This window comes from Exophiala bonariae (genome assembly GCF_035927105.1).
Source record: "Exophiala bonariae strain CCFEE 5792 chromosome Unknown scaffold_31, whole genome shotgun sequence".
Taxonomy (NCBI): domain Eukaryota; kingdom Fungi; phylum Ascomycota; class Eurotiomycetes; order Chaetothyriales; family Herpotrichiellaceae; genus Exophiala; species Exophiala bonariae.
The window spans coordinates 114,061-140,755 of NW_027042506.1; the positions used below are offsets into that span (position 1 = coordinate 114,061).

The 26,695-nt window shown below is 49.5% G+C and overlaps 8 protein-coding genes across 8 annotated transcripts; 3 read left to right on the top strand and 5 right to left on the bottom strand.

The window, feature by feature from the left end:
- Positions 1-393: 393 nt before the first annotated feature.
- Positions 394-2,395, bottom strand: LTR84_008391 (uncharacterized protein; the record flags this gene model as incomplete). The annotated part of the gene is made up of 3 exons (XM_064851937.1): positions 394-827; positions 887-1,678; positions 1,780-2,395. 3 exons carry the CDS (start codon positions 2,393-2,395, stop codon positions 394-396), a joined length of 1,842 nt encoding a protein of 613 aa, XP_064701842.1.
- Positions 2,396-3,478: 1,083 nt separating this feature from the next.
- LTR84_008392 (uncharacterized protein) lies at positions 3,479-5,383 on the top strand (the record flags this gene model as incomplete). Its single annotated transcript, XM_064851938.1, has 1 exon — positions 3,479-5,383. One exon carries the CDS (start codon positions 3,479-3,481, stop codon positions 5,381-5,383), a length of 1,905 nt encoding a protein of 634 aa, XP_064701843.1.
- A 496-nt stretch (positions 5,384-5,879) lies between these two features.
- On the bottom strand, positions 5,880-7,346 carry LTR84_008393 (uncharacterized protein; the record flags this gene model as incomplete). The annotated part of the gene is made up of 1 exon (XM_064851939.1): positions 5,880-7,346. The coding sequence occupies one exon, from the start codon at positions 7,344-7,346 to the stop codon at positions 5,880-5,882; it is 1,467 nt and encodes a 488-aa protein (XP_064701844.1).
- Positions 7,347-8,142: 796 nt separating this feature from the next.
- LTR84_008394 (uncharacterized protein) lies at positions 8,143-9,288 on the bottom strand (the record flags this gene model as incomplete). Its single annotated transcript, XM_064851940.1, has 3 exons — positions 8,143-8,507; positions 8,558-9,038; positions 9,109-9,288. The coding sequence occupies 3 exons, from the start codon at positions 9,286-9,288 to the stop codon at positions 8,143-8,145; spliced, it is 1,026 nt and encodes a 341-aa protein (XP_064701845.1).
- A 3,903-nt stretch (positions 9,289-13,191) lies between these two features.
- LTR84_008395 (uncharacterized protein) lies at positions 13,192-15,459 on the top strand (the record flags this gene model as incomplete). The annotated part of the gene is made up of 1 exon (XM_064851941.1): positions 13,192-15,459. One exon carries the CDS (start codon positions 13,192-13,194, stop codon positions 15,457-15,459), a length of 2,268 nt encoding a protein of 755 aa, XP_064701846.1.
- Positions 15,460-16,183: 724 nt separating this feature from the next.
- On the top strand, positions 16,184-17,089 carry LTR84_008396 (uncharacterized protein; the record flags this gene model as incomplete). The annotated part of the gene is made up of 1 exon (XM_064851942.1): positions 16,184-17,089. The coding sequence occupies one exon, from the start codon at positions 16,184-16,186 to the stop codon at positions 17,087-17,089; it is 906 nt and encodes a 301-aa protein (XP_064701847.1).
- A 318-nt stretch (positions 17,090-17,407) lies between these two features.
- Positions 17,408-21,121, bottom strand: LTR84_008397 (uncharacterized protein; the record flags this gene model as incomplete). Its single annotated transcript, XM_064851943.1, has 1 exon — positions 17,408-21,121. One exon carries the CDS (start codon positions 21,119-21,121, stop codon positions 17,408-17,410), a length of 3,714 nt encoding a protein of 1,237 aa, XP_064701848.1.
- Positions 21,122-21,827: 706 nt separating this feature from the next.
- On the bottom strand, positions 21,828-24,989 carry LTR84_008398 (uncharacterized protein; the record flags this gene model as incomplete). The annotated part of the gene is made up of 5 exons (XM_064851944.1): positions 21,828-22,792; positions 22,849-23,244; positions 23,298-24,338; positions 24,395-24,687; positions 24,763-24,989. 5 exons carry the CDS (start codon positions 24,987-24,989, stop codon positions 21,828-21,830), a joined length of 2,922 nt encoding a protein of 973 aa, XP_064701849.1.
- Positions 24,990-26,695: the final 1,706 nt, after the last annotated feature.

The following is a 26,695-nucleotide window of genomic DNA, read 5'->3' on the forward strand; positions in this document are numbered from 1 at the left end:
TGTGTCCGATGCAATAGCTTGGTAGGTGATTCTCCCTCCTGTTGGGTCTGGCCGCGTAGCCCTGCTGACCTGCTGCTCAAAAGTTTGGCCGATTAGCCTTGAGGAGCACTTTTGCGGAGATTGCGGGGCGAATCTGGGGTCATTGAATCGGAGTGTGGTGTTGCGAAATCGCAATGGCAGCGCCCACCGCACAACACTCGTCTGTGCTTCTGAGTGATGATCTTAGTTTGCATCGTCGATATCAACTTGCTGAGTGTGCGCACAGAGAACAGTGCCCAAGGATAGGGATAGAATTGTAAAGCCTCACACGGCCTTGCACCACCGGGGAAATGTTGGCTAACTGAAGTAATTAACTATAGACAATTGCGCTTTCTCATTGTTCCTTTGACTAGACTAGACTCTTCCCCAAGGGAAACTAAGGTACAGAAGAGGTGCATGCTGCTGTGATCCATGAGTATCTGTTTCACCAAAACCACCCGAAGCCCGATGTCTGGGAATAGTGGCTTTGTAAGCCATAGCTTGATCCCACCACATTGACACATCTACATCAGCTTCAGGAATATTGTACAATTTGGCAATGGTGCTTTTGCTCAAGACATTGGCTTGTTTGACTTTGTTGTAGATCTCTCGATCTGTAAACATCACATCGAAAGTGACATGATAAGGTCCCGCGATCTTGCTGCGGACGACCGATGCAATATCCCCAAGGTAACAAGTCCCAGCTGTTGGCTCTGGACGCAAATAGTATTTCTTGGGCGTGGTAGTTGTAGTGGAGGAAGGTTTCTTGGCCGAGATTGTAGTGTCAGTGTTCGAAGTGGTCTTGTTCCCTATCCGGAACATTCTGTAAGCTTGATTCAATGACAAGAGAATGGGGCTCAGGCCTTACGTGTGGGGCTGATGAAGGAGTTGTCGCCCAAGTATTCCTCAACCTTAACCGGGAATAGTGAGACCGGATCTGATTGATGCATGATATGGTAAATGCAGAATTCTGGACATGGTCCCATGGGAGTTTCAGAGGGAGTCAGAGGCCAAGCAAAATTACCAGCAGTTGCAAGCTGACCTGGGTATGGCGCATGCGTCAGTCGATTCTTGGTGCTTGTTGCCACATCATTCGCTTGCTCTTGTGTCGGTGCTCTCACATGCACAACAAGGCAAACTTCCTTCGGAATGCTCGTATCTGGTTCCAAAGATCCCATCACTCCATTTAGTCCATATGTATGGATTTTGAGGTCGAATGCAAAGCCCTTGTTCATATCACGAACCCCCTTTTCAATCAAAGGCATCCAGGTATCGAGCTGAGAAATGAGTATTGGGTCTCTAAATGCTCCCACGAAAGATGTCTGGTATCCACTGACACGGGCAGCCTCAAGCTTTACCGTATACTCGCCCTCGGGTTCTGGTATGAATTTGGCACCCTTTACTCGAACTGTTCGGTCGTCAATTTGTTCATAAGTCAAGTCACTTGTGTAAAGTGCTCCCCCAGGCCCGTGAAGAACATCTGGTCTGCTCTTCTCATACAGGAGGTGAGCTGCAACCGACGTCGGTGTACATCGCACCCCTGGCTGCAGGGGAATCAAATCAAAATTGTCGCGGCGGACAATTGCAAGACACTCCTTGGATTTTGGTATGGCACACTGTGCCCCACACTCCATGATCTTGCCCATGGCGTAATTCAGTCCTGTTGGGTATATGATGATTAGTCAATATGATACATAGCTTATTGGAACAAGCCCTCGATCAAAGGTGGTATGTGAAGGGATGAGAAATCAACAAGCTCACCCAAATCATCAAAGCCATGGTAGAGGCAGAATGCTGCAAAAGGAGCCGGGTCGTAAGCCCGACCGCCCACTATAATATCGAAATCTGGATTGTCGTTCATGGCTTGCAAATAAGGCTCAAGACCCATCTGTGCAACAATAATATTTGTCGAGTCGATGTCGTGCTCCTGTAGATCGGGGATACCGCTTCCGCAAGGGCTGATAAGCTTAGCTTTGAGCTTCTGATGGACAGTATCCTTTGGAATTTCAGCATAGATACTGATTACCTTGAGTGTTCGGTAGCCTTTGTCTTTCACGATCGACTTGATTATGTTGGTATGGTGATCAACGAATGCGTTTGAGCCACTTCCACCGGCAGACCCTATCAAAACCTTTACGTTGTAAAGGTGGCAAGCTCTCACAAGAATCTCAAATTCTCTCCAATATCCAGCCTGAGGTGCACCCATTTTGCCAAGTGCCAGCCGCCCAGGACCACTGTCGGTAGATCCAGCGTCAACGATAATCGCATCGACTCCAGCCTCAACAGCATTCCAGACATACTCTTCAGTAAAACCTCGACCAAGTGCACCAATGGGCGAAACTATTCTGAGTTCATCTTTGACCTTTGAAGGAGACATGTTAGCAGCACGACCGAATGTGCTATAAACTTGATATTGTGAGTGTATGGCTATTCAATGATATTCTGTAAGCACGAGTAAGTTCCGATGAGATTTAACTTATGGGAGGGCTTTATAGTCCCTCTGGGCCGAAAATATCAGCGTAACCGGAGCACTTTGGCCTTGTGCTTTTGTAGACAGAGGATGGACGAGCACCAACTAACAATTTCTGACCTGCAATATAGTTCCGTAGTAACACAGACGAATAGGGCAAGATTCATTTGTGGTGATCTAGCTCCAAGATGCGAAAACGGAGTCTGCCATGCCTGACGACGGAACATACGGTACCCCATCCTCTGTCTTGAAAGTCAGCCAAGATCGACAATAACATCAAATCTAGTGTTTGCAAGCACAATTCAGTGCTCGACCACAGTGTTAAAAGAAACGCGGGGTCATTCCTAGTTTTTGCTTGTTGTTGGAAAGACGCTTCGCAATCGCCGGTATCAGGTGCGGTCAGATTGCGAAAGCGGACAACGCTAGAAGGGCTTCCCATCAGCTACCTCGGATGATCATTGATCTACACGAAGGGATGGCGTGTCGCTCGGTTCTGACTAGGGCCAAAAGATTGTCCGACTCATACCCATTCTGCCTGATGAATAAGTCAAGGAGGAAGTTGTGAAAAGGTACGCGAGCGAGACGTGTAGGGTCATCACAACGCGTCTCGAATCCCTGCAAGCCTTCCGATGCTTAGCAATTGCACAGGTGCATTCGATTCTAATTTCAAATCAATCGAATTTCGAGCTGGTTATGAGCGACGACATGTGTGATGAAGTCTTTGATGCCGGTCAGCACCTACGAGTACATATTTTTTAGTTAGTTGGGTTGAAAGCGATGGGGCTATACGGAGTACTCAAAAGGGGATGGGTGTCACGTGAGATCAGCACCGCCCCGCAGCCACGCAAGGCTCTTGCGCAGCTGCACCGCAGCCACAGCCTTCCCCAACTCTCACCACTCCCGTTTGTCAGGCCAATGTCCTCAATAAGATGCTGTTGAGGCATTCGTAGATCTACGTCTATCGCGCGGGGATTGGAGCTGGACTTCAACATGCCATTACCAAAGTTGTCCCCTCTACAGTCGAGGTTCGCCGCCTCCCTTGGTGCCTCACTCTTCCTCCTCCTACTTTACCTCACACTTACAAAGCCACACTTTGCATACGCTCTGGAAGTAGACTCAACAATACACAACGGGGAACGTAACGATTATGCAGTACTCGAAGACCATATCGAGGAGGATGTTGACGAGAACCCGAGCGAATCCAGTCATGGCGACAACCTGCGAGCGAGAGCGGTCGAAGGGGTTTCATCACTGTCCAACAACGCCCCTCAAAACAAAAATATAAATATTGGTGAAACGCAGAATTGGGTCTTCACCAAGGAAGAGATTGATGGTCCTCACGGACAATCTGGCCCTGGCTTGCCTAGTGACGACGTGGAAGAGCGAGGTATCGAGATTAATGCCGAAGGTCACGAATTAAAGAAGCGACAGCAGAGTAACAAAATCTATTTGACGCTGAATACATGTTTACAGCCATCTTCCAATGGTTCTAAAGACTCGACTGATGCCATACCACCTCAGTTACAGATGTATATTTCCATGTCCGATTCGAATCCCAAACCTGGTCCTGGTGTTACGGATCCCAATCAGCGGAGTATACAAGTCGACGGAGGCTATGCCTATCTTGAGGTGGAAGCCAGCAGTGACATATATGTTGGTGTGACAGCACCGAATGTAACTGCATTCAGTGGCATTTGGAACTATGAGGTCGCTGCATCCATTGATGGCCCATACCATTACGCCCACACTGAACCGAATCTGTTCTTTGTGGATGGCGATAATCATGCAGCTCTTCTTATCACCGATGATTTGACCCAGGCCGCTCTTAACGAAACTGTCTTTAAAGATTGGATGGGACTAAGTCCAGCACCATGGGGATTGTTCGCGGCTGATCAGAAAGACAAGTCCATCCTTGGTCTAAAGAATTCCTTTTGTGGCCTCAGGAATAACGTCCGCCTCAATGCAAATATAAAAGGCGTTGAGACTCAGAACATCGCCCAGATGACGAGTCGTGGTCTTGGTGGCAAGCCAAAAGAACAGTTTTATATCACGGGCCTCAATGCTAGTTCGCGGTATTGGGGAATGCTGGTCATGGAGGGCAACTCCACAGATTCAGGTGAAGGCGTTGTTGGCGGTGGCGGTACTGTCTGGGCTGCCATCGAATTCGACACAAAAACCGAGGATAATTGTGCTTTGATGTACAATCTCTCATTCTGCTCCGAGGTCGCCTATGCCGTGCCCACAAACCCTGATCTATTTTCCCCGACCACCGGTCTGCCAGAACTAGCCGCTGTCTACGACTCCTACGCTTCTCAAATGTATCAGTATTTCAACTACTCATTGCAGCAAATACCCTGCAACACTACCCCCTCATCCCAGTATTCACTTGCTCGAAACTGTGATGACTGTGCCCGTGCATACAAACAATGGCTCTGCGCAGTCACAATCCCCCGCTGTGCCGATTTTTCCAACAATGATGCCTGGTTGAAGCCGCGCAACCTGGGACAAGCCTTCGTCAACGGCTCCACAATTTCAAACTCCCCAGGATTCAACGTCGACCAAACACTCCTCAACAACGTAGCCACAAACTCTTCTCGCAATCCTCTCATCGACGAATCCATCCGACCAGGCCCGTACAAGGAAGTCCTACCCTGTGAAGATCTCTGCTATGATTTGATACAGAGCTGTCCGGCGAGCTTTGGCTTCGCATGCCCTCTCAAGGGCGCCGGATTCGAGGACAGCTACGGTACCAGGAGTAACGATTCTGGACTACTCACGTGCAGTTACCTCGGTGCGGCCTATTACCTCAGCGGCGCCGAGCGGTCTTTTGGATATAGCAGATACGGCGGTATTGCACTTCTTGCCGCCGCTACTGCAGTGTTAAATATGCTGTAAAATTACCCCCGAAAATGACGATGGTCCCCCCTACCCGTACTTGGAAGTCCAAAAAAGAACTCTTTGGCACTGCAGCAAGAAGCTGAGAAGCCTTCTTTGTACAAGGAGGCGTACAAAAGATGTTTATCAGTCCGGCTTTTGCGAATATCCGGATGAAAGTGCCAGAAAGACATGGTTGAGATGGATTTGATATTCTTGGTTTATTGCATGGCGTCCCGGTATTAGTAGGGTGGAACTGCCAACGGGGTGTATAGATAGCTATAAGAGAAGAGCGGAACGGATGGTTATATCTTGGTTTGATGCAGTTGAGCGAATAGAGTCCTACAAGTAATAGATCTGCCCGACTGTCTTCCGAGATTTCGGCACTTTAATACTCTAGTGCAGGCTGAACTCAATGTGGCATTCTAATTACCACAGAGCCGGCTCGTTGGTTATTGATGGTTGTACGTGCGTGGCCACTTTCCATATCCCACCCACCACTGGCAGACGTACGTACCTAATTGGCAGCATGCCTCCTCCGCGGCGTCCGGCCCGGAGTCCACATATCGCTAGCATCCAGACGATCACTCCCGGTCCCGTGGCTGCGCAACGGCGTTTTCCCGCCCAGCCTCTCCATCAGCCGTCTCGCGGCCGGCGTCATGTTGCCCGCCGCTGCACCTGCCGACGGCGTCTTCAGATAGCCCGGGGTAGACGCGGCCCCGAGAATCGACGACGACGACGGCGTTTTCATCGTGTCGCGCTCTTTGTCGCGATACTTCTTCGCCTGCTTCTCCACCATGCGTAGGTGCAGGTCTTCGCGTTTGCGGATGTCGTTGATTTTGAATGGATTCAGTGTTCCGTCGCCGGCCTGCCCGGCCAAAAGGTCGCGGTAGCTCGGCTTGATTTCCTCCGGTGCGGGTCTGTTCTCGGGCTCGTCTTCGTCGACGAAGGCGTAGCCGTTGATTCGTGGTGTTTCGCTCCCGTCGTAGTCGTCGAATTCGGGTGGACCTTGCCGTGATTTTGCGGCATCTCGTCGTGCGATGATGTCTGTGTTGAGCGACGGTGAGGGAGGTACCGTGCCAAGGTCTTCTAGATATTGCAGTGGAGGGAATCTCGTGTTTGAGTGGACGACTTGTCTTGGACCGGCCTTTGACGTCTGTTCCTTGACTTCCTGGACGGTTTGTATGCCATCCTCGTCGACTGAACTGGCGTTGAACATGAAGGTGTTGTCTGGGCGTTTGATGGTCCATGTGTCGGGTTTCGCTGGCCGTGAGTCCGTCGCACCACTGGTGATTGGGACCAGAGATTTTCCAGCCGCCTCGTCTTCTGCCTTTTGTTTGATCAACTTGGCTTCGCGTGCTCGATGAGCAATCTGTCTGGCAGAGGGTATACGTTGGTCTTGTGTCCACAGATGGGCGTTCTTGATCCGGCGTTTCTCATTGTGTTTGTCCAGAACTGCATTGAACGATTCGTTGTCCTCCGACGTATACTTGGCTTGAAAAGCGCCTAATGAAAGCATCGAGGTATCAGAACCTTTATGTTGCTGCCGCTCTGCGGTCTGCTCCGCAACGGACGGCGTTGTTGGCATCGGAGTCTCATCGCCGGTGTTTCCTATGGGCGTCTCGGCTGCCCACCCACCCATCGGCCGTTGAGGTGTTGCATCTTCTGCATTACTGAATCGTGTATTTCTGGCTTGCCTTCTCTTTGAGGGACGAGGTGCTGCGGCTTCCCTTAATTTTCTGCTAGCTTCTGCAATCCATTGTTCGTCGTTCGAGTCGAGAGCAGCGAGATATTCATGCTGTGCTTCGACCTCATAGAGTCCTGGGAAATAATCTCGAGCAATGATGTTAGAAAGAGCGGCAGTGTATTCATCTTCGTCGAGGACCGTGGTGGGACGCTTGATGCGTTTAAAGGGAGGCGGCGGCATGAGAGACACATCGTGCCCAGGCCGCTTCGCCAGCGCCAGAGAAGGCGATTCCGCCATCTTGTGTGGTCCTTCGCAGAGAGAGTGTCTGGGATTCTGAGTGTCTACTGTTGAGATGGATCCTTGTTCATTCTGGAAAGTGAGGGACATTCGAAAGAGGTGGAATGACTCGCCGCCAGAAAAGGTTGCCTGCACATGACTCATGAGTCCGAACTTCCCGGCTGCTTTGAAGTGTCTCCCTCCACCAACAGACTTATGGCTGAAGACAATCTCTAGGGTTCATTAGAGCTAGTCTGTGTGCAACACAGCTTTCGAGGCTTTACAAAATGTATTGAAGGATGCAGGACCGAGAGCTTGCAATTTGTGCAAAGCGGGATTTGTAATCGTTATTGCAGCCCATGTCACAGCCTTGCAGCCCCGAAGTAATCTTTGGTGCTTTTAAGACCGAAGGCGTTTGCTATATCATGTACAAATTCATATGTGTTTTCCAAGCTCATGGCGCCACCTCTCTCAATTCGATTCCGAGAGAAGTAAATCATTTTCCTATAATTCCATGCTAGTCTAACAAACCGGGGCCACTGATGAGGTCCTCCTTCCCGATAAACTCTCCTGACATAGTCGACTAACCTATAGAACAGTCGATCCCAACTGCAGGCTCTTCTCTTGCTTTGACAGTGATCCTGGAGACCTAGCTTTAGAAGCAACCTCCGAAACGCCTTGTTAGTCGTTATATCATCTCACGGAAGAGTTATCGTGTGCTACTGTATGCATTAACCAGTACCACTTCAGATGGAGAGCGGAGAGTGCGAACCCCATCTCCAAAAGTCCATGGCACCAGCCTGCTTGCGGGGTCTGCTTATGCATTTGACACGCGTTCGTAGCCTGGGTGATATGCAGTGAAAGATTGGAGTGGTGTGGCCTCTGGTTGACTGAGATTGACCTGAGAGCTTGCTCGACTACTGTCGTCATAGTTCTTCCTGAATGGTTCCATGGCAGTATCCTTCTTCTTGCGAAAGGAGAATGTGGCGCGGTGCCAGATATCTCCCAACATTATTCCAGGGTGTCCGATCGTCAATGCTAGACACAAGATGACCATCATCACGGAATCGAATATCACGAAAGTGAGTTCGTGGTTAGCCAGCTCACTGTCGTAACCACCCATCAACTCGAGCAGACGGTAAATGCATCGAATCAAGATCACCAGTACTGAGATAGCAAGACCTGTGACCCGATTAGGAACGCTCGTCAACTTTGAGCACCGTTGAACTTACCCCACAAATACAACTTGAATCTGCGGCTATTGCGGAATACTGCGTACTCGACGCTCAATTTTTGAGGATGTCGGCGAATTGCAAGCCAAAGCTGAAGGCAGACAGCGCAGAATGCTACAGTAGCAGCAACCTGAGCTGCCAGACCTGCGATCATGATGTTCAGGCCCATGTCGCTTTGGCTTTTGGTGTCTGCCATCGAGGAGATGGCACCACCAGCCGACTGCAACAATAGCGATACAGAATCGAATCCAATCCACAAGACCGTAACAGTTTTTGGCTTCAACCAACAGAGTCCGGTACCATAAATGGTGATGATCCGTGACAAGCTAAGGTATATGGCTGCTCCGTAGAAAGCAGGACCGATTGTCAGACCCACAAGGTAGATGATGAAGTTGTTTTGGTCGAAGATATCCTTAATCATCATGATACGGCCTACATAGCCGACAACTTCAAGGACTGTGCCGCCAATCATGGCCGCCATCTAGTAGATCCCTTAAGTCAGTACACGAGTTGACAGAACAGAAACCCTGCTGAGGTAGAAGTGGACTCACAAATCCCCATGTCTTGTGACGAACACCAAGATATATCTGCGCTATGAGAATCGCGGCGAAAAACCCGGCCGAGGCATAGTTGAGCCCCGAGTTCGGGATATAATGAAGGGAACCATATTCCTTGAGACAAGCTGGGTCCGCCTGGCATTGATCTGCCGGCATAGGAAGCTCGTCGGCCATGTTGACGGATCCTTAGGTTATGCTTGCAGAAGTATTGCAACTTGAAGATTGAGTGATGTCAAAGGTCGCGGCGTCTAAGTGGATGGAATGTTGACTGATACGCGATATTGTGAGGATAGGGAACGAGAACTGTTTATGTACTACATACCGCAGACGACCTGTGGGTACAAGGTCATGGGAGATTGTATGTCCTTCGAACTATTTCTGGCAATATGGAAGTCGAAACGGTGCACATGTAGGTTAGTGTGAAACATTGAAGACCAGCATCGCCCCCGCAAAGGTAGCTTCTCACAAAGCACAGCCATCTGCATGCGAGACCCTGACATGCGCAGAGCTTGGTTTCCTGGTTATCAGTGCTGATTGTTAAACTGTCGAGCATAGAAATGATATGGCTCCGGGAGGCCGTACCTGGGCAGGAGGCCGTACGCGATCTGCTCTGCCATGATAGCCAATGCAAGATTGTAAAATATGCAAGGTCTCCCAGGTTTGAACCGATCCAGGAGGGATGAGCTAAGAGAAGCGGAGTGGTTGACGTCTTGATAGGGCTGCCTTGAGCCGCAAGCAGGGAATGCTCTGGGGTGTTAAGTCATCGAACAGGGTTACTTGAGGAAGTGTGGATCTCGCAAGCTTGACCTCCATTTGGCTCGAAACCCGGTAAAGCGTGGTGATGGATCACCCTTTCGCATTCGCAGATTGCGGGTGTTAAGCAAACTGCGCCGAAAGTCTTGGTTTTGGCCCTGCGTTGTCGAGGGATATCTCGCATCTAAGGCCTTTCTGGGTCATTTCTCACACAAGCAAACATGCGAATGTGATGCTTGACCTCCGTGACAACATAAGAAGCCCCAGAAGGTACTTACTTGGCTTTCGAGTCTCACCTGAATATTTCTCGCTAGGACCAGTGCGAAGTGATCAACAAAATCGGTAGACATGGAGTAGTGGTTGATCTTGTTGTGGTGGGCGAAGTTCAAGCCACGGAGTTTTATTGTCCGAGCAGACCAATGGGGATGCGTCAGGAAAACGTATCACACAACTACGCAGTTGTGTTGATCTTCAACAGCCATCCTTGACTGGACGCCTGAAGCACGGATTTGGGAGGCCTGACCCGCAAATCAATGCCTTATACCCGCAACCCTAATTAGACCCATCAATATCTCGGTGTCGCTCGCAACTGACTATGGAATATGGATACAACGGTTTTAGTCGTCCCATGCCGGGTGTTTTGGCCAATATGTTGGTTGTTACTTCCCTAGCAGAGTACCCAAGGAGCAGGCCAATGACTGCAGAGGACAACACATACAGTAATCGTATGCCTCAAATCGCCACCCCTCTTCATGCACTGTTGTCAATGTCTGTCTACAGAGCATGCTCCATTCTTGATCATCCAAGTAGCCTGAGAAGAGCAAGCGGCCATTGTGTGGAAGACTCTACAATACAGTCTCCCTAAAACCAATCTAACCAGACGAGATACTCGTATGAAATGGCTGAGCCTAGAATTATGGATACTTAGTTCATCTACGGGGTACATTCACGCCCTGCTGCCATGTCGCAATCTTAACCTGATATGACCTAGCCATTTCGTGCCATGTTTGACTCCTGCGAAGTTGACAGTGGAACTGAGTGGTCAATATCCCGACCAGCCCTATGAACGGGTGCGCATATATGATCTGACATCTTGTCGCAATGCCGCCGGGCCACTTCGCTGACGTATGTGACCAGAGGTTGGTTCTCATTGTTAGCCGAGACATCTTGCATGTGCACTCATCTTGATGACCCAGTTCGTGTGCCTCAAGGTTGCAGGGAGCTTATCATAGACAGATATCCTCTGCAGTAAGATATGCATAGGAACAGATCGAGAAAAACTATCGGCTTCCGTTTGATGTCACAGACGGATAGAGCCGCAATAAGAGAATGCAAAAGTGTAAAGTGCTGCATAGAGTGCGCATGATTCCCTCTGCCCAGGCCACCAGCAGTTTTCGAGCCCAAAACTGAGGGTGGATCAATCATGCCGCCATCATCGGTCAGCAACCTCCGAGATGGGAGAAGCTGATAAAGAGTCCTGATACTCATCCCTTTCGAGGTTGAGGCTGTTGTGCGTTCATATCCTCCCCTGTGGCCTCGCTGTTGAGTTATGTTAGAGTCCCGTTGAAGAAGCCGACTGTGCGACGATGCCTCAATAACTCATTGAACTCCGGGGTGCTGAGTTCTGTAAAGTATTCCGTATGGATTACTCAGTAAAAGTTTGGGGACAAACATTCAGACATTCCCAACTGGATGGCTCAGCTCATATATGATCAGATGACATGCAGCCCCCACAGAAGGGCATTCAGAAGCGAGTTGATGGAGGAGTTTGAGGCCTGGGAAATTATTGACAAGTAGCTTGTTTGAAAGGGCACTGGATTTGCCTCAGGAACGGAATATGCGTATATGAAATATCATTCCCACTGTTCCAGTCGATCCGGTGATTGCGCACCGTCCCTAGTACCATGATTGCATGTCATGTAGTTCCAGATGTGTGGCTTACCAAAACTTAGTCGCTTACATACCTTCATTGGCCTCGTCCAGTCACATCACAACCAGGCCGTGTAATGGACTGGTATATGGATGGTTTTTAAAACGTCGATGAGGACTATGTAAGGCTCAACACCCATAAGTTTTAAACCTGATATATCTCAATCGAAGGCTGTTGACAACTCAACAGCTGCTGAACATGGCGACGACTCTGAGAGCAACAGGGTTGCTATGTCTCCCGGACAAGGAGTGGGAAGGGGGTTCCCTATTCTCTTTTACCATCACTGACGCTACCTGAGGACAGAAATTTTCCCACTGTAATGCTATGCAGGACATACTGAGACAATGGTGAAGGCCAGCGGTGCTGCGAGATCGACTGTCTAGAATGAAAGGGCAATTATGATGAGAAAAAGAGCTCTAGGGATGAACGTTGGGTAAGCAGATGGTTGCATCATGACTCGTACATCAACAGCGTGTTATGTAGGGGCCTCGGGCGCTCGGGGGTCCCAAGAAAACCCTTTGACCTACAGATTGGCGCACACTGAACTCTCCAAAGATAAGATAGCATCATAGTCGCTCAAACCTGTTCACTCTTCGAAACATCTCAGCCTTCTGCTCCAGTTGTCAACCACTCAAGAGACCGCTACTGGGCACTCCGATTGTAATCAATCTGACCTCATCACAAAGGGCCAGGAATTTGGAAGGTGGGATGTTGCCGTTGCAAATTGCAAGACACAGCTTTTCATTCTCGGTTACAAGCAGAGAACTCGAAGTAGTCAGCCATGCCGCATGGCTCTCCGAGTTTGCAGGCTGGGTATGTGAACCTGGCCCTTCGGACGTGCCGCAAATGTCTGGCAAGCCATTTTTAGTGCTGCTTGAATGATGGGGAAGAGGCTATCGCGCCTGGGCATTGATGGTCTAGCCCAATCGTTTTTACTTGGCTGACAAGCACTGGCTGCAAACGCATGAGGCTACAGTGGGAGCTGAACCCCAAAACACCTCGTTAAATCCCTTTCAGTAGGTACAATCGACCCGTTGCGCCACGACACATCACCTAGAGAAATGCTATTTGACTGTTGTCCAGTCATCTCTAGACATGCTTTCCAGGACCTTCATGGACAGCGGCAGTCCAGCAACGCCATCGCCAGCGCCCTGTCCACACGGTGAATATGGCACATCGATCTTGCCGTGCCACAATAGCCGGCATGAATCTTAGGCTCTACCCCATCCCTTGGTAAGCTCTGCTATTTGTGTATTGACCAATTGAACAGACTTTCGACTTTGGCGCAAAGTACTTGACAAGTGTTTGAGCCAAACGAGAGTCTCTCTCTCCCACTCTCCTCGTAATCAATATCTTCACCATCGTATATCATTTTCAGCTCGTCAAGAACAAAAATGGCGGGCAGAGATGCTATCATTTACATTAACACAACGGATATTGATCCGCCCTCATCTAATAACGAAAAATACGCCACAAGCGCCACGAGAAGCTCGCGCCAATCACCAGGTTCTCCCGATACAGTGTGTTCACCACTCATCCACCCGAGTCAGAGGCGGCCATTGTCCATAAGTGAGGACTATGAGGACCGACTCACGCCAACAGGCAAAGCACTGTACAAAGTCCTCGAGAATCCCGTGTTGCGATATTGCATCTATATCCTCCCAGTCGGTGCCATTCTGGCCATTCCGCTCATTCTGTTCGCAACGAAATACAGCGATGTCACGGCCGAAGGAATGTCCTTGGCTGGTCTTTTCGCCTACATTGAGATTATGTGGGTGTCTCTCTGGATGGCCAAGCTCGTAGCTGCAGCGGTTCCTGCACTGTTTCAAGCCTTTTGTGGTATCATCAGCACGGGCATTCGTAAATATGCTAAGGTGCTTCGAGCTGTGGAGATTCCAATGTCGATCTTCATCTGGACGTTGATGGCATTATGTTGGTTCCCAATTGTTCATCACTTCGACGATGTGTTCTACCACCGCGAGCGTCAAAGCATCCAATGGATAATCAACCTGAACAAAGTTATCAGGGCTTCGATTGGGAGTTCGGCCATTGTCCTGGGCGAGAAGATTCTTATGCAACTGATCAGTGCCAACTACCACAGCCAACAATTCAGGGATAAGATCAAGGATATCAAGGCCACAGTGCGTGCGATTGACTTGTTGTATGAATCATCCTTGCGACAGATACCAGATCGCTCCGAAGAAACATTGGACGAAGACTATGACATCCACGACACGACAAATGTACAACACTTGTTGAAAGAGAATGCTGCGGACCGATCAACACGACGAATCTTTATGAATCTCCATTACTTTGGACAGAAGCTGGTTTCTGCACTGGGGTACATGGCAAGTGATCTAACCGGCAGTCAAATTCTGAGACCGACGGCAACACATGCGATTGTTGATGCTGCGTTGGAACGAAAGGCTGGCGCAGAAGCACTAGCCAGGCGTATTTTCATCTGTCTCACTGCCGAAGGACGAAAAGCCATTTGTCCCAATGTACTTGCAGAAGTCTTCGGCTTCGGTTCGGAGAAAGAAGCCGCATGGATCTTTGCACAACTCGATCGTGACGGGAATGGCAGTGTGTCCATGGATGAGATGGTGATGCTCGTTACCAGTATCTCACGACAGCGCAAAGACATCTGGAAATCAGCTTCTAATATTCGCGATGCGATTCGGACCCTCGACAGAGTCCTTTCAGTCATCGTCCTGGCTGTTGTCATCATGGTCTATACTTCTTTCTTTAGCAGCTTCGTTGTGGAGAACCTCAAGACTATCATCACTTTGGCTTCGGCATCCGCCTTCTCATTCGGACAGACTGTCGGCGAGTTTAACGCATCGTGCATTCAGGTATTCGTCAAGCATCCCTTTGATGTTGGAGACAGGATCAATATGAAAGATCAGGAGTTCGAAGTCGTTCGCATCTCACTACTTTACACAGTCTTCCGCAGGATAGACACAGACGGAGTGGTCCAAGTATCAAATTCTGTCCTCAGCACATTATTCATTGACAACATATCCCGCTCAAAGGCCATGAAGGAGCGGTACCAATTCTCAGTCGACCCCGGAACAGAATTCAAGGCCCTCGAACTTCTCCGCATTGAATTGGAAGAGTTTGTGCGAGCCCCGGAGAACAGTCGCGACTACCAATCAGACATTGATATTCAATTGCTATCCCTCGGCGATATGAAGCAACTAGACCTCCGAATCGAGATAAGACACAAATCAAACTGGGCCGATGATCGGCTCAAGATCTATCGACGGTCTAAGTTCATGTGCGCGCTTCTCTCAGCGATGAGGAAAGTTCCCATCCATGGCCCTGATGGTGGAGGTCCCGAACAAGGAACGATCGATGCACCAAACTACACCGTACCTCTTGATCGCGACACTGCTGCTGCTATCAGGGCAGAGTGGGACCTCAAGAAGGAATCGAAGAAATCCCAGCGAGAAGTGCCGATCCCCGATCGTGGAGACACTGTCAGCTCGGGCCTGGAGATTCTACCTAGCCTGATGCGCGGCTTTCAGTATGAGCAGGAAGGGGCTATCAGCGGCACAGCGGCGTATCTACGACACGGCAGACGACAATTTGACGACCGTTCCAGTTCACGATTGAGCCTGCGTCCTGGCCAGCAAAGGCCTATGTCATGGCTTTCTCAATGATTAATTGGCGGAAGAAGTTTTAGTACCGGGAGTCCCGAGTATTACAAGTCCGATGCTAGCAACCTGTGCTTGAATTAGCCTAGGCATGAATGATGGATCCATAATGAAAGGTTGCCGAAATCTGACGGTGGGTCGCGGGGCCAACAGGGTATCACCTTCAGCTCGAGTCGATTTTGGCGCTCGACGACATAACCACAAAGCACCATTACAATTTCCCAAACTCGGCCTCGAGAATTTTCTATGTGTTCGACTACACATAAACTGATGATCAGGAAGAACACAAATCGTGATAAGGCCAGAGCCCATCGGATGAGCGACAATCGCTTGGCCGTGCGAGGCGCGCTCCCGACTTCAAAAAGTTTATTCCGAAAAGACTTTAACATTTGAAGCATGCATATCGGCGGATTACTACTTACCTGCATATATTTTGACGACTAACCACGACCATTGTATATATCTAGACACGACATGGGAAACAATAGCATTCATTGTACATACATATATGATAAGAGACATTTTATTCAATCTAAAGTTATTTTGAACACAAATATATTCACTTCTAAACCCAGCTGAAAAGCTGTAACTTACGGCTCGAGACATATATCCTTGCTACCATCGCACAGTGAGGGTTGAAAGCTCCCATAGTCTGGGATACATACATCTGTGGTGAAACAGTGACCAACAATAATCTTGCCACAAAACCCCCAGGCGCGCAACAAAAACCATGGCGACGACACGGCTCCTGGGCACGAGCGACATCCCAGCAGAACACTGGCGAGCGGCGCAATTGATCGACCGGACACCATTCATAGCGTCGACGTTCGAGCCACGCGCCCAAGCATCGTACTGCATGTACGTGCCGAAGCAGCACTACGAGCTCCCCAGCATAACGAGCCGCAAACTCCCACTGATCGTGACGATCCACGGCAGCGGACGACGGGCGGAGCGTGCACGAGAGTCACTGGTCTCGCTCGCCGACCGCACGGGGTCTGCGATCCTGGCGCCCTTGTTCCCGACCGGCGTGGGCGGCGATCCGAACGAGGCCCACAACTACAAGTTCCTCGCGTACCGCGGCATCCGGTATGATTTGATTCTGCTGGCCATGCTGGATGAGGTGGCGGCGCGGTGGCCGGGGGTGGCAACGGAGAAGGTCTTTCTCGTGGGGTTTTCTGGTGGCGGACAGTTTGCCTTGCGTTTCTTCTACTTGCATCCCCAGCGCATCAGCGCCGTCAGTGTGGGTGCGCCAGGCGTGGTAACTCGGTTGGATCCTGTGGTGGAGTGGCCGAGGGGAATACAAGGAGTCGGAGACGTTTTTGGGGGATTGGAGGTGAATGTCGATAAGTTGAAGGAGGTGCAGCATGTGCAGTTGATTGTGGGAGGGGATGATGTTGAGAATGTTGGTGGAGGGCTTTTGCAGTGGCTAAGGATGAGGAATGCTATGTCGGATCCACTTTCTCAGGCCGTGGGTTCCTTTCAATTGCCGAATCGCAAAGAGGCGTTGGAAAGCCTTTATCATGAATTCCTGGGGGCAGGAATACCTTCTTCGTTTGTGGTGGTCGATGGGGTTGCACATGAGAACATGAAGGTGCTGCCGAGTATTATAGAATTCTTAGAGCCGTTCTTGACATGAAATGCAGAGCAGGAAACAGAGGCGGCCCCCGCACGCGAGAAACATGGGGGATCTTGGAAAGATGAGGTCAACAAACCAAACAATACGAGGGATGAATGATTGATGGTTTGGGCTTCAAATCGGCCATCCAAGAATGCAACTATAGAAAATGAGAAGAGCATCAGCCAGGAATTTGACGTGCTGCAGTAGCCTGAAGGGCTTCACGTCTTTGCCGCGAGAAACCCATGTCATGTCCTGCATCAAATTGCGTTAACAACCAGAAATGAAGGTCACTTTGATATCAGTAAATGAACGACCGAGTCGAGTCCATCGTGAGTGTCACTCATCGTCGTCGTCACTGACAACTCGATTCCTCGATGTTGATGCAGTGCCGTTTCTCTCAGCAGCCCCAGCTTCGTCTTCATCGTCGTCATCGTCATCGTCGGCGATCAGTCTTGGCTGTTTCCGCTGCCGGGTGGGTTGTCTTGGTTTGACTTCATCCTCGTCTTCGTCGACTCTAGATGGCCTGGAATCTCCCATCTCTTCATCCCTATCTGCTGCGTCTGCCACATCACTGCCAGGAGTATCTGCCACAGGCTCCGGAGTTTCAGCAGCATCGAACTCGTTGTCCGAATCTGAATCAACAACCACAGCTGCAGATTTGAATTTGCTGTTCTCTCTCGGCGGTTTCTTCTCCTTCTTCTCACCTCTTCTCTCCAACTTTCTCCTCTTCTTTTTCGGTTTCTCCGAGGCTCCACCACCTTCATTATCCGATCCTGAAAGGGGTGTCCTTGAAACGCTACGCTCAGACCGTCCGTCGAAGCCATCGCCATCATCCTCGATGAAGCCGTCTTCATCGTGTCGCTTCTTGCGTTTAGAGCCACCTTTCTTGGGTTTCCTCTTCACACGTTCGCCCGTTTCTTCATCATCTGTGTATTCGGCAGCCTCACGAGCAGCAGCTTCTGCCCGTAGATTTTCAGCAATGCGCTCAGTCTCTTCCACGATTCTGCGTCTGTCCTCTGCGATCTTCCGCGCACGGTCTGCTTCTTCCTCTTTCCGTTTACGAGCCGCTTCTTCACGTCTGTGGAGCTCTTCTTGGCGTCTCTCTTTGGCTTCTTTCAACTTGGTGGCATTTTCAGTCTCCCATGTCGCTTGTTTCGCCCGAGCTCTTTCGAGCTGATTTCTCATGGTGTTCTTGCCCATGGCCGCTCGCTGTTCTAGAGCGGATTTGGGGTACGGTGGTTGCTTGTGTCTAGCAACTTGCTCGAACGTTTCAATGGCCTCTTCCAGACCAGCGATTGCAAGGTCCACATCTTCAAGCGTACGATCTGTTTCTTTAGCTTGGTTAACGTGTTGTGCAATCTGGAACTGAATGAAAGCTACATTGAATTGGAGATGTGGAGAGTCGGGTTGAGTCTTCAAGGCGCGTTGCATGTATTCGAGAGCAGTATTCAGAGCGCTTATTGATCGATCTGCCTTTCCCTTTGACAATTGTGCCCTTGATAAGCATGCGAGTAATTGTGTATTGTCGCCTCGTCCTTCAGCCCTGAGGGCCAACTCGTAATGTTCAACACCGCGTGAGAACTGACGGAGCTCGGTGAATACGTGCCCAAGATTGGTGTGAATTGATGCGTTTCGCACGGTGTCCTTTACTTTCGTGAATATTTGGAGTGCGTCCGAATAAGCTTTCTTGTCATCACATAGGGCAATTGCAATACCTTGAGCGGCGTATGCATTCTTTGGGTCCAGCTGAAGAGCTTTGTCGAAGAACTCATATGCTTTGGCATACATCTTAGTCCGCTTCTCTTTTTCAGCATCGTTGTTTCGAGGCATGTCCCGAGCAATTATCAGGTGAACATTTCCCATTCCTGTGAGAGAATAAAGATCATGCTTGTCGTAGTTCTGCAAGGTATGCTTATAATGTCTGTTTTCGGTGTCTTCAGCAAGGTTATTGGTCTTCTTCTTCGCACTATGATGATACCATCCCATCAGCGCACGGACTTCAGTGTTAGCATGGTTGTTCTGGTAGACCTGGTGCACCTTCCTAGGTCCTTCATCTCGCGGCGACTCTTCTAGTGCGATATATGCAAGACGAGCCGAAGCATCGGTATAGTCTGGATGTCTAGCAAGAAGGCCTTCGTAGACCTTTTGTGCTTCTGGCACGAGACCTAGAGCTTCGTATGTTCTTGCGAGGTTGTATGATATCGTGGTGACAAGTGCGTCTGTATCACTGTTGTCGACATCCTCTGCACTAATCTTATCTTCCTCAACTGCCTTCTTCTCTGCTTCTTGCTTCTCAGTGAGTTTGACACAGGCATTGAGAGCAATCTGGAATGTCTCACGAGCATTCGAGAAGGACTCCGCACCATAAAGGAAACAGGCGATATTGTTGAGAAGTTGAGGTGGCAAGTTTTCACGGATTAACGCAAGATCTGGCTCCTCCCCATCTGGCTGTGGAGGCTTGTCTTCGTCTGGAATTTTCTCCAATTGCATGATCTCGACTGTTTGCAGGCATTTCAGACTCTCAACCGAGTTCTCTAGTTCGTAAAGGCGTGCAAGATAGAGGAGGACCGACTCATCAGGTTTGGCGCGTGATTTTTCGTCGTTCCAACTCTTTCTGACGCTTTCCAGTAAAGAAATGGCTTTTCGTGCGGTTGCGGCTTTTTCCTCCTTTGTTACAGAGCTTGGAGCTGAAAAGGTCTCCTCAGCATAGATCGTACCCAGTAGAGTCATGGCCTCTGTGTGTCGGCTGAGCTGCCCAATGGATTCTAGTCGAAATTTGGCACCTTGAATATCCCCGGTTTGAACCATGATCTGAATCAAGCCAAATTTGGCGGGAAAATAGCCTCGATCTAGCCCACCACGTGCTTGATCTGCTTTATTGTATGCATCGATCGCCTTGGTAAGGTCGCCTTTGTTGTGTTCCTTGCGAGCAAGAAGATACCAACCATCACTCGCAATAGCATTGATATCTGTTTGCTCGATAGCTTTGCGTGCCAACGGTTCCATAGTGTCAAAACGACCGGTGAGAAGGAAATAACTTGCAAATGTAGCGCAACTCAGCGGGAAGCTCTTATCAATACTGTATGCTTTCCTGGTGTGTTCGGTCATTGCTTTCTTATACAGTCGATTGAATTCGGGATCTCCAGCAGGATATTTGGCGCTCTCCGCTAGGTAGTACACCCCAAGAAGTGCGTTCGCCACCTTGGAATCTGGGTTCAAGGCAAGTGAGCGCTCCCAAGCTGCTTGGGCTCGCGCTCGAAAACCCAGCTGCCACAGACAGCAGCCAATTCCAATTCTAGGATCTGGGTCAGTGAGACCTGGCATTTTGGTGAGGACATCTTGATATGTTTGCAGAGCCTGCGGAAATTGTCTTTGGAGGTATAGTGTTCTTGCTCGGCCCATCTTTGCCATCAAATTTCGGCCCTCAGATAGTCTCAGCGCATCATCAAAGGACTTTAAAGCCTGTTTCAGAGACTCTGCTCTTTCAGCGTCGGCGCCCGCTTTGGTCGACGACTGTAGGGAGGCTCGTAGGAGGGAAAGAACGCCTTGGGTGAGGTACAGGGGAGGGAACGCAGGGTTGATGCGGAGGGCTTCGTTGATGGTCGATGTTGCTTCTTTGAGATAGCTGTCTTTCGTTTTGAAGTCTGAGGGTTGTTGTACCTCGGGAAGAACACGAGGGGCCTGCCTGCTCTTCAGAAGGTCCAGCCAGGCCACACATGTGAGAAGACTTAGGCGCTCCTTGGGGCCACTCCTTGCCAGCGAACTCAGGCCCTTGTGCAGAATTTCCATTGCATGGTCGATCTGTGCTTGTTTGGCATAGGCAAGGGAGATTGTGATCCAGAGATTCTTCGCAGCTTTCTCATTTTCAAGAAGCTGAATGAGCTCAGTTGGGTCTTCGAGATCCTCCAAGTTGACCTCGACTGCTTCATCGGCCTCAACGCCGCCTGAGACGGGAATATCGAGGGCCGCAGGAATGTCAGCGAAGCGGGAGGATGGATTGATGCCTCCGGCAACAGTTGTACTGCCATTCCTGATGGCTGTTGTTGCCATATTGACGCCCTGGTGATCAAAGAAAGTAGATTATGTTGGAACGTGTGGAAAGACGGACTTTATTCAAGGCATGGCGGGTTCGTATCGGGAGGGGATTTTGAGGACAACAGTATTGGAGGCAGAGGAAAGTGACAATGTCAGCCTGAAAACGAAGTAGATGCTCAGGTCAAAAATTGAGTGTGAGCAAAATCGAGCGCGGAGGGCGCGCAGCACTTGACGTGAATGACAACTTGAACAACGAGAAATGTTGCCAGTGCGAGGGCAGTCGCATTCACGATTCACTGGGATTCTGATGGTTACTAGTGAGTTACTGAGAAAGTTGTCCCCCAACTCCACGCCAAGAGTCAACTACGGATAAACCTGAGTCTCCGGGGGCCATCGACTTCCCAAGCGAACTTCCGGATGCCTCAGGCTGCCCATCCCTGGCGCAACGTGCCCCTGACCATGCCTAGACGCCTTGGAAGGCTATTGTTACTTGCCTAAGGAAGGTGTGCAGAAGCGCACCCGGGTGAAAGTGAAACGGCAATTGGTATGAGATCGATATTCACCGCGGCTCCAAAAACTCCATTACTTTCTCTTGACTTAAAACTCAGGTATGGGTATCTCGTTACTATACATACATCAAAATTGTAACCTATTCTTCCACATGATCCTGAGATCAATATCTCAGTCGATCAATATCTCAGTCGATCAATATCTCAGTCGATCAATATCTCAGTCGATCAATGTCGAAGACAAGTCGACTGGTTTCCAGATCGATCTTCAGTCGTCCATGTTCATCCATGCTCACATGTTCATCAGTCATGGGGATCGCCTTTTCGGTGTGCGCGACTTCTTGTCGACTCACGCCGGCCGGGTCTCGCGGTATCCATAGACACGGTGGCTTCGCAAAGTGTGACGGCGGATAGTAGATGTCCTTCTCAAGTTCTTCCGGGTATTTTGGCTCTGGCAAATCCGTGGGCACCATTCGCCTCAGCACAGTGTAGTCGGAGTACACCTCTGGATGAAGAAACCGAAGTAAGAAATTCGATTTTGTATTGGGTTCCGGCGACAGCCATCGTCTCCAGAAAGAGGCGAGCGCACCAAGTCCCACGTTGAGCTCTGGAAGACTTGCATCGATCCTCTTCTTCATTGAAACCTTAAAACCCCCCTTAAGCGTGTCTGCAACACCGTCAAGACCTTCCACAGCCCTGTCAGCTCCAATTTCATGTTGTACCTCGTCGTCCGAATCTTGCTCCTGTATATCATTATTTTGCCGCTCAGGGCGACCAAAACGTTCAGGATCTTCAGCGTCGTATCCAGGTCCAGCCAGACCCGGAGTCCGCATCGGTTGATCTCGTTCCACGGTAAGACTCTTTGGTAGGCTCCAAAGAAGGGGCCCCAGTGCATTAATTAATGAATGGTGTACCAGTCCAGTTATCACCAATAAAGCGGCTATCATTACAACCGGACCAAAAGCTCCTCGGAGCGAGAATAAGCCGAAGAGACAGACCTCAGCAAAGTAAAGCCCTAAAAGTAATTGCATCAATGCTCGAGGGTAGACCAACCCACGAGTATCTATTTCCGAATCATAGACATAGATGAGGTTGTATCGCCACACAGCATGCAGGAAAGCAACACCGAGAAGCGCGAATCCGAGGATGACTGGTGCAATCAAGGAGTAAGTGATCGCTGTTAAAGTTTCATCAGCTCAAATTCCTCATGCCGACTATCAAGCTACAACTTACTAATCACCCCAAGATTGGTGTACACAGGATACACTCCTCCCCAATGAATCTTTTCAAGCCGATGCCATTTGACATAAGTTTTCCTGGCATCTTTGGCGAAGCGCTGGAAAACATGGAATTTGAATAGGTTGAAGACCTGGACCAGATGGGCAGATCCAAAGAAGAGACCTTGAAGAAGGAAGTAGTTGAGGTAGAAGTTGGAAGCCTTTGGTAAATTCTGTGCGAGGAGATTCTTCACAAGCGTTGGATCTTGTAGTAATTCACCAAGGGCAGCAGAGGCGGCAGAGGTCAAGGTTGTTATCAGGAAGACTTGGACGACTTGGAAGGCGAAATATGCGTTCTGGACAAAAAGCTCAATCTTAGTGAGAGTTGGTAATCCAGCCAACCGAGCGAGGACTATGGCTGCTATTAGCTGGGTTTAAAGGAAAAAGGAGCGGCCTGTGTCTTACATCTCAAAATCCCTGGCACGATGCTCATCAAAAAAGACAATGCAAGCGCGGGAAGCACTCCGCTGAGAACACCCTTGATGGCACTAGGGAGCTTTTGCAGCCAGCTCAGAAAGCTAACTGATTCTGATAGGGATTGGATGTTGGAAATAAAACCAACTGCCGCACAAGGCAACGCCCAGAATATGATCAGAGCACAGATGAATGCTTGAATGGAAAATTTTCGTAGGATCGTCTCCCACCAGGACATCGAGAGTGAGCTCCATATGATTTCATAAGGTCGGACACCGAGGTAGCGATGTGCCATGTGGAGCGGGCGATGGTGGGTCAGGGTCTGAAAGGCATCTTGAGCATCCGTAAGAGTCTCAAACTCCACGAATACAGCGGGCATGAAATTGTCCGTTTTGAACAATTGCGCCTGCCGCTCATGTCGAATCTTGGAGTTGAGCTTCTTGATCTGGGTTCGTGAAAATTTGATAGTATCAACGCTTCTCAAAGCATTGGCGATGGGTCGATGGCGTGGACGAGAGCTATGCGATATCCACTGGGCAGCAACTGATCCCGCCACATCAGGCAGAGTTGGCTCACGAGCTGACGTAGACGCGCTTGATGGTGAGTCCGGGCTTTCCATAAACTGGATGGCTTTCGTCTCGGGAGGACCACCCTTTGCAGTAGACTCGAAGTCAAACGGAGGGTGCTGTACTTTTTCTACGCCATCACTCTTGTGCTTCTTTAACGCTCGAGTCCTAGCAATGTTTGCCATTCGAATAAGAGCGAATTCTGCCTGTTCCAGTCGTAATGCTGTCTGATCTCGTTCTTTGATCAGCCTGTCCAACTCGTCGGTGATTTGGGGGATCCATATCCTTTTAACAGATTTACCAAGTACCCATCGAAGCCTATCCTCGTCGAGGTACTGTCGTGGAACGTTCAGATATAATACCGTGCGGGACGATAATCGATTGGCGTAGAAATCCGACAGGAGGTACGCCTGTCGAAGATTGATGAAATATACGCATTCTCGCGAGACCATGTATAAGATGAAAGCTAGAACCAGGTCGTCAATGTTATTGACACTTCGATCGTCTCAGGAGTGCCCATACCAAAGTAAGCCCAGGCGAGTGCAGCATGCGCGTAAAGACGTCTCCCGCTGACCACGTTACCCATGGTCAAAGCGTCCAATGCTTTGTTTCCCGCGCCACCAGTGATGTGCAATGGGATAAGAGTTGGCCATAGCAGAAGTATTCCCACGATGCAGATCACCGCCAGTACTCGCAGGAATCGGAGAAAAAGATAGCCATCAATAGACGAATGATTAAGAACAAATCTGTCCGGAACTCGATAAAACGAGGTGTACCAGTTGAACCATCCTGTTGGGAGGAGTGCGCTCCTCTCGCTAACGTAGTGTTAGCATGGCAGCCATGGGATATTTTCGCTACCAATTAACAAGCGACTTCTACAATTAACTTACTGTGGTTCAAGACTTTTCAGCAGTGCTCTCGGTGCATAAACTCGATGGCACCTGCGGCGCAGAACGAGGAAGATGAGTACAGAGACCGCAGTCCAGATTCCGACCGGTATTATGGTCGATAAGAGGCCGGTCACCGATGGTGAGTTTGTCCCAGAAGCAATGCGCGAAAACCCTGGAGATGTGTTATTATCCCTCCCTGAACCAATCCGGGGATCGGTGATATTCATCTTAGGGCCGGCATGAAGCTGCCACCCGATGACCAAAAGTCGGCCGCGATGGGAAAGAATTATCTGAGGGAAAGAATAGCAGCTTTATCTTTGCTTAGTTGGTGGCACAGACCAAAGCGCCTCCAGAGAGGCGTATGTGACTTTGTAAGAAGGTTAGAAAGCCACATTCGCGGACAAGCAAGCCATCCATGGTGATGGAGGTCAATTTTCGGACTTGGTCGAGACCACTCCAAGAAATGCTGACCCTGGTAAAGAGTTGACTAGGGAAGTCCTTCCCGGGAGGCTGATGGATGTGTACCAAGATCGAGTCCCAGATAGGCTTGAGTCGCTAGCGGAAGCGGGCAGGAGTTGAATCTCTACCATAACCGTTGGCTGCCCAAGCACACCAGGAACGACACCCATGCACACCAAGGGGACCATTTGACGCCTGGTTCACGTAAAATGTTCAGGGTCCAGCCACTAACTGTCACTACCGAGCCCGAGGCAATCAAAGCATTTAAGAATATGTCATGCCCTTCAACTTTGATCTCTTCGATGTATGCCATTCTTCCGCTTCCGAAAAGACATTATTATTAGGACATCGTTTCTCAGCGGAATCTACGTGTGTGTCGGTTCATCCTTTTCAGACTACTCGGTATGGGTGTCTTAGAAAACCTCATGACACAATGATTCTGCTAAGCGACTCGATGGACTCCACCACAGAAAGAAGTGCCCAAGTCACCCTTCGCCGATCGGCTCTGCCGAAGCAAGGATTCACTTTAACGATTCCCGTTGATTATCGAACTAGTTCGTATTATTCTATATACTTCACTTACATGCCAGTACAAGTACGAATGTTAGAAGAACGACTCGCTACTAGTCCATTTATTATCTCTTGCATCTGCCACTTCCGGACAATAAATCATTAGTATGTGAGTGTCTGTGGGCTTCGTGGCGTTGCATATACACCCCAGTGGTTGTGCAACTTTTCTGAGCTTTCGAATGGCCATCTTTCTAGATGCATAGATAGTTAATCCAAAACAAGTAAAGCTACTAGTGGAATCACAGCTGCCGATATCGTATTGTCTATTAAATTGAAATTTGACAGAGCTCCAAATTTCACGGGACTGCTCCTGGGGGCAGACAAGTACGATCCTGGGCTCGTGTAGGAGATCAAAATGATGTGGCCGCGACGATTCCACGTAATCATTACTGCACAGTGCCTATCAAGCCTGAAGGGTGCTCAGACCATTATGCCCATCATGCGATCTAGGCTTCAACCAGCAGCATATGAACAGCAACCTCAATGGCTTTTCCATTGCATGGCGGTGAATGAGATAAAGACAAATCGAATTGCGCCCTGTCATCCAGTCTATACCAGAATTCCTTGGGCAGGAGCGCCGCACCTTTTCACCCAGAAGCTATCTATAATACGTCGTGATAAAGTTTGTATTGAATGATAGCTCTGTAGATGTATAGTTACTTAGTCAGTGCATGCAATCTATCCGTACTCTCCTCATCATTGAGCAGCCTGCGTTGTGCAACCGTGCGATGCCCCCGGGTGTCAGTCTATCGATGAAAAGTGGAAGCAGATGTCCCATCACTAACTAGATTATGATCCCAGCGCACCACACATACCAAATCACTTTGATGATGCGACCATGCGACTTTGTAGCATAGTTACATGCGGAATAATACTACCGTAACAAAACTCGAGTTCCATTTTT